General features: G+C 47.0%; 1 protein-coding gene across 2 annotated transcripts in view; it reads right to left on the minus strand.

The window, feature by feature from the left end:
- Positions 1–13,030, minus strand: part of XYLT1 (xylosyltransferase 1) — a 192,246-nt gene that overhangs the window by 55,325 nt on the left and 123,891 nt on the right. For both annotated transcript variants that reach the window (XM_075767887.1, XM_075767886.1), the window contains 2 exons: positions 2,484–2,656; positions 1,644–1,846 (listed from right to left, as the gene is read on the minus strand). In XM_075767887.1, coding sequence (XP_075624002.1) covers positions 1,644–1,846; positions 2,484–2,656 — 376 coding nt within the window. The remainder of the gene's footprint in view (positions 1–1,643; positions 1,847–2,483; positions 2,657–13,030) is intronic.

The following is a 13,030-nucleotide window of genomic DNA, read 5'->3' on the forward strand; positions in this document are numbered from 1 at the left end:
TGGTTTAACTTGTTCCACAGGGAACTAAGAACAGCTGAGAGCGCCACAGGTCATGGCCTCAGCATTACACCATGTTTCGGGTGGACTCATCACCACAGAAGGATAACTGGATACAGCTGCTGGAACTAGTCTATAATTACACCAGACCTTCAGCAATTATTCTCCTACAATTTATCTTACTTGAGTCAAAGTGCCATCACTTACCTCTTCCTTTATGGTCTTGCATTAGCCTACTTTTTATTACCAGTGCAGCGCTCCTCACCGAGAAAGTGAACGATAGGGAATAACAAGCTAGCTTTTCCCAAAACTCAAGAGATATACCGAGAACTAAGTACTCTCCCTTACAAGCAAGGGTAACGCGTCAAAATTGTTAGGTCTCTTCCTGTTGGACACCACAAGTGTTTAAATCGGATGCAATGTGACATATGGTGATTTCTTAATTCAAATCCCCATGTTCCAATATCAACGCAATCTCTGTGACTCTTGTGCTCTTCTCTAATTTTTCTCCCCAAAATGTGTTGCATTCCACTGACAGTGCTTAGAAACGGGCACCAGCAAAAAGCCTTTTGCCAGTTCTCACAAAATCCTTCCTAAGGCATATGATCATGTTTTTTTTTATTTTCCACTTCAGTGGGGATTTCTGTCTGAGCAGCAGCTTCAGGAGGGGACCCATACTTTGAGAGAGATCTTGCAGAAACCTCATCAGCGAAAGGCAGTGAAAGCATCTGATATATTTCTTTTCTATCAGTATTAAAAGCATGTTATGTCATCACTCATCAGAAAGTCGCCCAAGAAAGTTACTTCCCCTTTCATCAATTCATTTCAACATACAGGGAAATAGAAGTCACAAGGAGAATTTCCTCTTTCCCTCTTCTTGGTAATTCTTATGGCCTAAACCCTACAGTGTAAGGACACTTGTTTTTCTGGGGGTTGGGTCTTTTTGTTTTGTGTGGTGGGTTTGGTTTTTGGGGTTTTTTTACGGGCTATCTACTTTTTGCACAATGTAGTAAACCTTACGGAATGCAGCTGTGGGGCCTGTGTTATGTAAATCCAGAAAAAATATAATTTCACTTAAAATCATGAGCCTTGTCATGTGGCGGTATGTGAAGTTCTTTGTCTGACCTCATCAGAATAAAGATACTCAGGCAAGGAACGGTCGGTGCTGAAGATATAACTGACTCCTAGCAACTTATTTGTCACTTCTACTATCATTATCCTCCGCAGAAAAAGTACTAAAAAAAGGAGAGGAGAACATTACCTTCACTGAATCTATAGTCAAACCTTCAACACCTTCTGAGATATCAAATTAAAGTGTTGATCAGAGCCCTGGGAGGGAGGAATCTCTCCCTGCCTGGGGTTCGTACGCTGAGCTCCAGTAGTTCCTGCCACTCTACTCGTCCTCTCTTGCAGGTGCTCCTTGCTGGAAATAACGAGCAGCCCCTGCTTCCTCAGTGACAGCGAAGAGCCAGGGCTGCTAGCCTGCTCACAGCCTCACCAAGAGGAGTCTTCTGCTGTAAGACAGAAGAAACTGCCCCTCTGACCTCGGTTCTTGCAGCCCAGCACGGACACGTCATCGCTTACATCCTTCAATACGTATTTCCGTTAGGAACAAAACATGTACATTCTTAAAATACTCATTGTACCTGATTGGGTAGTCGGCAGCACTGAGGTTAATGAAGAAATCCCAGGGCCAGTCATTCATCTCCATTAAGTCCCTCATGGTCTGCAGGTAGGTGGACAGAAGACTTGCTCCTCCCCAGATAGTTGCCATTCTCCAAGAAGTGACTCTCACATTTGGGTACTGGTTGGCAAACTGGAGCACTTGCCGGTGCAAGTAATTGGATCGCTTTACAGGAGAAAAAAGTAATACATTCAAGTTACTCTGTCCAACATGGTCCCTCCCTGTACTCACTAACCACCATCTCTACTTCCCGACTCACGGAGCGCTGCCATTGCTTCGCCCTCACTTACCGTGGCGCACAGCCTTCTTCTGCTAAATGCTTTGGAAATGTACAGAGACCCCTTTCATTCCTTGTATTACAGCTACAGCAATCACTAATCAGTGCGACTGGCTCTTATTTACCATTGTCATCGGTAGAAGGGCTTTTGTAAAGGAGGTGATGGTTACAACCTCCCTCCTACAGCGCGAAGGAAAGTAACTCGCCCAAGGCGCCTGAGGTCAGCTCTCCATCCAGTGGGCCACCACTGCCAGTCTAATTACCGTTAACTAAACCTACAACACACAGACATGAGTAGATACTCGTAGACATATAAGGAGAAATGAAGGCTGTTACACAGAGAAGATAACAAGAAAGAAAAAACAACAACAACAAAAAAAAGAGGCTCCAAACATGTAACAGATGGAGAGACAAAAAGTGATGTGCACTCTGTGCAGCAGAGGTACAGAGAAGGTGAAGAGGATGACAAAGATGTGTAGACTGACAGATGGCGAGACAGGCAATTTATAACCAGCGATATATTACCTTGTCAACATGAATGTAATAAAAATGGTCTTTATGGTAAATAGCCTTAAACATGCGCTGGAGCTGCCGAGAAGCTCTGCCATGAACAACCAAGACAAATGCGATCCTGACTGGGTTGGCTGGCATGTATTCTACGGAGTCCTCATCCCACTGTACATTGTTGTTGGCTTTTCCTGTTCAAAAACAAAACACAGGACATCTCTGAGTGTATCCACAGCGCAGGGGTGCAGAGAGCAGTACACATTTCACCTCGGCTCCTTCTTCAAAAGCAGGTTCTAAGGAGAGGCGAGAACTCACGAGGGGTGCCAGCCTGCCTGCTGCCAAGATCGTAGCCCTCTCCTCCATCATCGTCACCGTCCGGGGTCGTCACCCCGCGGGCAGCAGCCCTGCCTGCATGCCTCAACCCGCACAAGGCTGCGTAGGTACGCGAAGGGGCAGGAGTCGGACCAAGCTCCGCCTGGGTCTGTACATCTGCATCTTCAGAGGAGTCACCCCAAAGTTTCTAAGCACTCTTCAAAGTATTTAAAAAATGCCAAGGCCAGCCTGCCCCCTGCTCCGCCAGGAATGAAACCCCCCGTTTATCAAAAGACGCTCGTTCCGTGCCCAGCACAGCTCTGCTGAGCGGCTGGTGAAGCTGCTGCTGAGGATTATCCCGGCTGATAGCATTTATTTGTAACAGCAGATGTATCCTGGAACGTTTAAATGGCAACCTGCATATCTTCACTTCTTATGATCCTATTTAAAATTTATGTTCATTTTTATTTTAACAGAGGAATTTCTGGTCTCCGTTGTCTAAAGCAAACACTGCAGTGTAAGGTTAAGACAGGATGTACTGATTAACTGAAGAGCTGGAGGGACCTTTTTACTCCGGAATTTAAAGTGCTTTGTTTTTCATTTGTATAACAGCTCTTCAACTCAAAAACCTGAACACAATGAAAGAAAAATACAGTTTTACCCAAAACCTGACATTCGTTCTTCAGTTAAACAACCTCTTGAGTGCTCTGACCTTATAAGGACCTTTAGCAACAAAAATGATTTAGGAAGAACATTAAATTTTGAATATAAACAGAACAAGGAAGGAAAGTGCCTCAAAGCTCAAAAAACCCTCCTGCTCCAATTTTCCTCTTGCATATGTTAACTTTTTTTCTTTTTAAAATAAAATTAAATCATTGTCTCAAAAGTTAGTCCGTGGTGTGTGTATGTCCCATCCCCAAGGTACACGAAGCCCACTGCGCCTTCCGAAACATCTCCTACAGTTATTAAAACCATGCTCATGTCTGTCTCATTTGATACAAGGACCAAGAAAGATGTTTGCCAGGCATGGAAAGTGAGTAAGCAAGAGGGAAAGACACTTTTCCCCAGGTTTTTGAAACTGGAAACATATGCTGATAAAAATAAACCATACCAAAAGCTTTTGTTTTGTAATTAATAAATTTTAAAAAGAAAGTTGGACATAGAAGAAAGGCCTTTGCCTAATCCTCCTTGTTGCATCCTCTCCTCAATAAAAGGAGTAGCACGAACTCAGAAAAAACAGACGGATTGAATGTTTGCAGAGCACTGTGTCAGGTTACCTGAACAATCTGATCCCCTCAATTGTACTGAAATGCCCTCGAGCAATTGAAACGCTCCTCTTAGACAACCACGAGAGAGAGATCCTGCTGCGATGGGAGCAGCACATCCCAGAAAGGGATGCTCTCAACATCTCCCACAGCCCTGCCTTCAGGTTTCTCCTCCTCAGCAGTACCTGCCCAGCACACTCGCTTTAAGCCAGCATCAGTTCTTTCCAGCCCGGAGGCCCGGGAAAGCTGTGCGTGTCAGAGGTGTTCCCATCTCCGGAATAAGGCTCGTTGCTGGACCAGGTAAGGGGCTAAACGCCAGCGACGTGCCCCTCCAGGAATACACGCACTGGACACTGAAGAGCCTACAGAGTCCCAGGGGCTCACCGCCCCATGTGAGAGCCCGTAACCCCTCTGCAGCCCCTCAAGGAACACCCGTCGGCAGTAGCATCGCTCATAAATCAATGCGACTTTATTGCCGCCAGTCGTGCTCAGACTGCCCATCGGGAAATTTCGAGCCCCGTGAGTCACTGTTAACTACAAATGGGAACACCCAACAACTTAAATGGTATGTCTTTAAAAAACCCTCAACCACTAATTCAATAAGACTCGGATAAACAGCATTAAAAGATTAGAAAAAAAGCTTAAAATTTCCTTTCTGCTATCATTTTCAGTTTGTTTGTTATGGCCATTTGCCTATGCTCAGTTCTACCGTTTCTCCCGCACAGCTCCCGGTGCCTCTGCTTAGGGCTTTTGCACAGCGACGGGGACAGGAAGGGACCCTGAAAGAAAGAAAACGCGCTTGCAAGGAGAACTGCCGGGAATGAAGGGCAATTGCAATTGCTAAAACAACCCATTTTTCTTTTAAACTGCTTTGATTTCAAGCCGATGATGTCCCATCAATGGACTCAAATATTTTTAGTGGTTTTCATTACATTTCTGGATACCTCTCTTCCGAAATTAGTGGCTTTCTGCAATGATATGTAGAAGGTGAGGGGAATTTAAAATAGCCATATTGTGGGTCTTTTATTTTAAACTAACTTGCTTTCAATACCCACACTATCATTTATCTAGCGATTACTGAGAACAAAATCCTCCTGAATTTTCACCTGAAATGCCACCTCACTTCATCGGCTTTCTCTAATAAATTCCTGTAATGACTTACTTTCCTCTCTGCTATTTTCCCACTCTAACCTCTTTTTCCACATGCTCCTTCCTTCCCTTTCAGGTTTAGGTGTTTAGAGTCCCATTTTCCACCTGCGTATTCTTCCGGCTTCTTTAGTCCAATCCTATTCTGGGCTGCCTGGAATTTCACCAAGGTGGGAACGTCGTATTCTTTCCATCTGTCAGAAGATCCACTACTTCTGCTCTATACCGTTACTTCCCCGGCTCTGGCCCGTGGCTGATTAGCACCCTCTATTTTGCAGACTGCTCCACTGATAAATAACCAGCCCGCTTTGCAAACACGGTGCAGCCGGCAGGAAACGTTCCACTGAGTACCTGCTTGCTAAAAAACAGAGTAAGAGCTGTATGCCAAGATCTGAATAGCTCTGGCCACTGCATTTCTATAAAACTTGTGCATACCGCAGTCTTGTACATCAAGTCAATGCCTGCATACTAATGACCTGCCTCTCACGAAGGAGCACATCCCCTTCTGGTGTTCGGACAGAAGACAATTTCACCTCGCATCGCACCGTTCAGCAGCGATAAAAATCTAAAAGGATTTTAAGGTAGCACTTGCATTTGATGGCTACTTCCGTGCCATCGCTACGTTGCCATTTCCCACACGCACAAAGCTCGTTCAGGGTGACGATCCAAGTGGCCTCCACCCTCAGTGCCTTCAGCCTGTCCAAAGCAACGCCCAAGACCACCTTTCTCTCCCTGGTCCCAACCAGCCCTTGACAATATTTTCACCTCTGTTCCCTTTCCTCCTTCTCGCCCGGCAGGTTCGGGAGTCACGGGCAGGTTCCTTCCCCTGCGGCACCCCCGAGCTCAGCCTTCGCTAACGCTTGTCACCTCTCCACGTGCCTCCATCTGCCTGTCCAAGAAAAATGAGTCAAGCCAACACAGGAGAAGTCCCATCTCCTCCTCCTGCACCGGTGGCTTGGGGCAGTCTCGGTGGGCCTGGAGCTGCACCCCATCCCACCCAGAAGGGTTCTCTGAGCGTGGGGACTGCCTGTCGGGTGAGCTCCCCACATGCTCAGGGAATTCCCTTTTTCCAGGCTAACGTACGCGGATCGGTGTTTTATAAAATGCAATAAAAAGCCCGCAGTGCTAATACCGGATAAAACAAAACCCGTGAAGAACATTATGTTACAGCTACACGCTGGGAGCACAGCTCCAGCCTCGGAAACAGCTCTGCACACGCGAGGGAGCGGAGTGTCCTCTCTGTGGCCATCTGGCACGGGTGAAACAGCGGCTCTGGCCTAGAAGCAGCAGGACTTGTCTTAACCTTCCTCAAGTTTGCAGTTGCATTATGCAATGGAAACGGTGGACGGAAGAGTGACTTCTCACGCCGCCTTGCTGCAGAGAAACGGCCCCGTGGAACCTCAGCGGCAGCGCTCCCCGCCTCGTAACAAACATTTTCCAGCCCTCGTATCAAAGCGTATTTATTTTGCTGCCCGACACTGAAAACAAAAGGTGGCGTTTTGCTGCGTGACCAAACCCAAAGTTTCACAACTTGCCGAGAGAAGGAAAGTTGTCTTCTGGCTTCCGCGCGCGAGCAGGCAAACCCGTACCTGTTTGTGCAGGTGACGGGAGCCTCGGCTCTACTGCAGTTTCAACTCTCACTGTGCAGAGTCCAGAGAAATAAATACTTGTAATTAAGAGTTTAATCTTCAACAGTATTGCAGTATTACTAAATGCCAGAGTAATAAACACGGTGCAATCATTTTCATACTTGTTGTGGTGCCACATTATGCTCAATCATCCACCAATATAACTCAGAGCCAACCTGCTAATCTTTTACTTCTATTGCTAATTAATGAGATCATCAGACTTCTCTAGCAGCACGAAGCAATCCTTTAATGAATTCGGTGGGCCGTATCATTCTTTGTAAATCAATCCATCAACTTCTCTTCTCAGCCTGGTATCGTCCTGGCCGTTCAACAGAAAACCTCTGCGCAGAGATACCCGGATGCTGCTGACTTCATCCGAGCACAGCTGCGTGCGCGCACTCTGCCTCGATAGCACGAATCAATGGATAGAGGACATCGGAAGAGTTATTGCTGTGTAGTTCAGCACACTATTTACTGCTATTACATCCATAAATGCAATCAGACGCTCTGTCATTACAGCGGGAGTACTAGCCATCATCACTCCGAAGAGGCAGAGCTCTGCAGTCCCTACTTAAACTCCCAGGAGCAGCCCCATTCCCTTCGGCGGGACCACTTCTGCAACAGCCAGCTGAGTGGTAGTTGCTGAACTCAGATTTCCACTGTAAACTCCTTTTCAATCGCTTGCAACTCATAACAACACAGCAGGTTGAAAATTTCCAGGCTTGGCTTTTGTCTGAAAACGTTTTCCATTTTGGTTAGAGCAAAACCAGTTTTCCCTTGTTCAAATGGCGACAAGACTAAAAATACTACAACTAATACATTCCTTCTTTTAGAAAACCCAATTTTGGTAAGAGACCGACTAATGTAAGTAACTGGAGTTACATAAAAGAACCCAAAAAACTTCACTGAGCACTTTACCAGTGAGCCATCGGGACCTGATGAGAAGCCTTTGTCCGAGGGCTTGGGAACAGCAACATTTATCCGGACTGACCCAGAACTCTTGCTGGAGTCAAGGCTCAACGACCCGTTACAGCACGTGCCTCACGTGGCATCGGGCTCGAGGGGGGATGTTCTGTCTTCCCGCAGTACCCTCCAGCAAAGACGCCTTGCACAGCACGTGTAATTTAGATGAAAAAGTGATTTTTCCTATGCCAGAACGTACAAAATTATCTTTAGCAACATTAATCCCAACTTTGGGATGCCAGTTTTCATCCCCAGTCTAGGAACTGATTCATTTGTTTCTGTGGTGGCCCTTGCGGACATCTTTAGTGAAAGAAAAGAATAGAGTGAGCACTAACTTTTTTTTTTTTAATTATTACTACTATTTATATGTAAAATGCCCACTGGTCTATTCACAGTGTAGAAGACACCTCTGGTAAATAGGAATTCCCCACAAAGCGGGCTGGGCAGCACACGCCATTTTGGTGAATGCGTACGCTGACAACCGACCGGCCACGCAGAGCTCTGGGCGTCACGGACACGTCCTGCTCGCTCAAGGCCACCGCTGTTTCCTGCGCCGGTCCTGCTCAGCACCTCGGGGAACGGGCACCTCTGCCCGCCAGCTCAGCCAGCGCATCCGCCGCCCAGGCGCAGAGGGGCTGGGTTCCCCCTCCGGCAAAACCAACCAGGTTCCCGATGAAGATAATTACCACGACCGGTCACACGCGTGGCTTTTTAGTGGGTTTTAACTTGCTCAGCAAAGTAGGAGAGGTGAAATCAGCTGAGATGATCTTCTGTGCCACTGTCCCCAGGGCACAGGGATTTCAGAGGGATGCCTACGGTTTACGGAATGCAATGTTGCTAGTTACATTCTGTAGATTTCCTGTGAATTGCTGTTACCCGTGCCTTCTATCTGCGGGGCACCATTGAGCACTTCAGATAAAATTTCAGAAATCATCCTGCTATTAAAAAGTAGATGTTGAATTTTTTTGCAGTAATGTTTTACCTCAACAAGCCCACTCCAGTATTTTTCATTCTCGGCTCTCCCATGAATTACAGAAGCAATTTATGATCCTCTGGAAGTTCATATGATCAAGTAACCCATAAGCAAAAATCAATGCAAGGTAGGCGGGAAGCAGCGAGACATAATTTACCAGCACTCGATGACTAGTCCATTTAACATTAAAGAGACAGATTTCAGTAATGTTCTTTCCACGCCGAGCAGAAGCCCCGGCTTGGAACAAAGGGGCTGCTGATGTGGGCATTTTGAGTCCGCTTTAATCATTTCAGAGGGTGACGGTACGAACTTTGGGCAGACACAGAAGAGCCGCTGCCTCGCAGCTGGGCAATTCCCTTCCAGGAGATCACTTTTCAGTTTGTGAACTGAAAAGCAGCTCTGCATCCCTGCAGAATTTCATAGAAAAAGGGAAACTCACTGTGATGAGTTGAGTTCATCCAGGTTGAGTTCTGCTGCACCCCCTGTGCTGGAGAGAATTCTACCTTGTCCATGAACAGCAAAATAAGTGCGTGACAGAAGGAAGGGAGGAAGGTAGAGAACACAGGTAGAACCATTCACAGCTGGATTGTAAGGAGATGAATTGTTTCTATCTTTTCCAAAGGAAAAAAAAAAAGATAGATAATTTTCTGGTTTGGAATTTGAAAGAAAACATTTCCAGCCCCGCGTTGCCATCCTTCTGCTACAGCTACTTAACATTTGGGCTGTGCACCACTTCCGAGACTCACTCAAGGACGCGCTGGGGCAGGCATCGCCCGTTAAGCAAACCCAGAACGACCCCTGCGCCAGAACACTTGGTGGACGTTTTTCAGAGGATGTGAAGGACTCGTTGTAAATGAAGGAACACAAGAGCCTTGAGAACAAAGGTAGAAATCCTTTGTACCACAAAATCTGTGAAAGCAGTTGGGGTAAGACAGGACTGTTCAGAACCAATCTGAGCTGAGAGCTGCGGGTTACGTGTACATGTGCGCGCTGCGACGGCACGTTTATATCCACTACATTTCAAACACAACCAGGAGCACTTGGGTTGAAGCAGCCTGCCATATTTAAAACCAAAAATTTTGTTCTCTCTTGCAGTCGGTCCTCAGTAGTTACTGAAACCATTTTTATGATTTGCAAATGACCCACTAATTATCAGATACCGCTATACTGCACTTGCAACACACACTAAACTTAATTTACTACGATACTTATCTAGGCAGGCCAATAATCTCAGTAACAAGCTTGCTATTCTGTCTATTCTAATTACAAAACCGGTAGCATTCTTGGGAGACAAATCTCAATTATTTGTAGTTTTGCTGGAGTGTTAGCCAAGCATTTTCTCCCTTTCCCCACTGACTCTCATGAATAAATAAATAACACTCAAAAGCAACAGTAAATTAATTAATGTTGAATTGGAATGAATTTCTGAATAATAATATTTATCATGTCAATTAACAGCCAATTAGCACATCACGATCAGTGTTACTAGTGTGAATACAAAATGCCTTCTAAGCGAGCATTGGGTTATTTTTACCATAGTGACGTTACTGGACTTCAGAGAGGTAATATACAGCAGAACCAACAACAGACACAAATATTCCTTGCAAAGCCTGTTCACTCCTCCGGCACCGTATTCCTTAGTTTGACTTAACACTTGGGAGGTAACGCTCTTGGAAGCCATAAGAAAGAGAAAGACCACTGCTGAGGGACCGTGCTGTTACAGCCCTACGGAAACGCTCTCGCAGAGGAGGATTTCCCAGCTTGGCTCTCGAGACCCAGAGGGGACCCCCAGCTCAGAGTCGAAACTTGTGGTGAGCGACCAGGTAACCACCGAAACCAGGAGCAACTCCTGAACGTGCCAGTGCCGTGACAATACGCTCGGGGCAGCAGCAAAACAAGCGGTCCTGTCCTTTCTGGTTACCACACAAGGTGCGAGGGTTTTCTTAACGCTCGGAGCAGCCCTCCTCTCCGGCGAGCTCCGAGCAGGGCAGGACGACGTGCGGGTCTGGTGGCCCCAGAGCTGACCCCCACCCAGCAGAGCGGTTACTGTCAGGGAAACCTCGGGCTCACTGGGAGGGGAGAGGTTACAGAGCAGGGAGAGGCTTGAGACGAGGCACGTGGTCAGACACCTCACCCGCCACTGATTGCTGCTCAGGGTGCTCCTCTCAACAGTCCAAAACTGATGGGAGCAGGGATTTGCCAGACGAGACAAGTCATCCCACCACTCCCAAGAAAACTGATGACACAAACCCAAACCGAAGCATTTATAAACCCTCATCCGCTATTTGCATGTTCTGGACACAGCTGCAGCCATGCCATCAGCACTGCGGCTTCTACAAAACCAGCACCGCAGGGCTGGGAGGCCCCCCGCTCCTCTGGCAGCTCGTCTCGCCACCAGCACGTCCCTCCTGGAGAGCGACCGAGCTGCCCGCGGTCCCCTGCCCCTCTGACCAGAGGGGAGAGTCACACTGCCCAAGTGCAGCAACATAACTTAGGTGCCTAATTTGACACATCAGCCTCTCCAAGCGGTCCGTGGAGACAGAGGGACTCTCCAGAGGCTGTTCAAGCGATGGCAACAGAGGCGGGATCGGCCAGAGTGCCAACAAGGCTCCTTTCTGCTGACAGACTCGGGTTTCTCTCAGACAACAGCGGTGGACCACGTGCACATCAGTGTCCTCCTGGTACAGTACGGCTGTTGCCTGGGGACACGGGTGAGAGCAGCCCCGCGGCGCTCCCAGCTCCTGCGGTTTGCCCTAAGGGCACCTAAATGAGGCAATCGACTACTGATTCAGGTGGCCTGAATTACACACCAGCGGGTGCCAGCCCTCTCGCCGCAGGTGGATTACGTCCCGTCTCAGACACCAGTGACACGCTCACCACCATTCGTGCCAAAACCAACAACGGGCTTTGGAGTCAGCTCTTCCCTACGCCGAAGCACTTCGCTCCCTTCCCTGCTGGAGAAGCCTTTAGGTTTCTGGTGCAGGACGAGAAGAAAACGTAGAAAATGTCCTTATTTCAGTTCAGACCTTCTCCTCTGTCTCAAATCATCAGCACATTTAGTCCTTTAAGAACAGAAACTTGAAAGCCAACCAGCTGCTACAGAGCAACCAAGGCACAGATTGAACAAGAAAGTAACGACATCAACAAAACGAATCCCAGGCATAACAGCAACAGAGCTCTACCGAGGCTCACGCCTCAAATTAGCATTTGAAACAGCCTTTGCCGAGTCCAGCGCCTGCTTCTCTGTTGTGTTTGGAGATTGGCACATCCGTAACCTTTACTGCATTGCTCCCCGTCATGCTCACAGCACGAATAATCAATAAGGAGTGAAAACATAAGCAATTACATAGTTAAAATAAGTCCCTGCTTCTCCTAACCTCCCAGGAGGCGTTTACGTGCTGCTGAGAGCGCCAAGAAATGACTGGGTAGATAAAGGCATGGTCGTTACCTGCCGGATCAATGTCTTCCCATTCTGTTTTACTGTGCTGTCATCTTTCAAGTCCTATGTAAAGTATCTTTTCCCCAGATATTCTTAAGAAAAGAACAGTTAATAATTATAATCAGTTGGTGTCAGGCCAGGGCCAAGTTAATTTATACCATATGAGGATCTGGTCTGCTAACTCGAAATTAATCCTTCCTTTGAGATTCCCGTTACATCTGTCTCCTATTTTTTGAACGCAGAATTGGAAGGACAGAGCCTGCCTTTATTCCGTGCCCAAGATAATTAGGAACATCATGTTGGAAACAGACGAAATAAGTCAAGACTTTCCCAAGTATCTTACATAGCTAGTTTGAAAAGGTCTAGTCAGGTACTGAGAATAAAGATCGACACTAGCAAAAGCGAAAATAAACCCACGTACCTGTGCCTTGCGTCCCTGCGTTGTAAACGTATAAATTTAGCCTTACGCATTAGCTGACACTAGTTGCACTGCAAGTGAAACGAATAGGAATTTCACAACAGAGTTAAAAGAGAGAGAAGATAAACAGCACGTGTCTGGGCAGGTTCACCCCAGAGCTGCCAGGCTTTGCTTCCTCCGCACCCCTTTGGGCTCAGCTGTACGGATTTCTAAAGCTGCAGGGCTGGGACATAGCTGGGCGCTTTTGAGGATCTTATGCTGCGGCAATAAAAGATGTGTGAGACATCAGATTAACGTATGTGTATGTACCTTAAACACACGTCTGCCCTGTGTGTGTATACACTGGTAGGTTAGCTAAGAACTAACTGGAACTGAACTATTGAAACTAAACCGCCCCCCCTAAAAAACGAGCTTCCCACAG

Source organism: Balearica regulorum, chromosome 15 (genome assembly GCF_011004875.1).
Source record: "Balearica regulorum gibbericeps isolate bBalReg1 chromosome 15, bBalReg1.pri, whole genome shotgun sequence".
Taxonomy (NCBI): Eukaryota; Metazoa; Chordata; class Aves; order Gruiformes; family Gruidae; genus Balearica; species Balearica regulorum.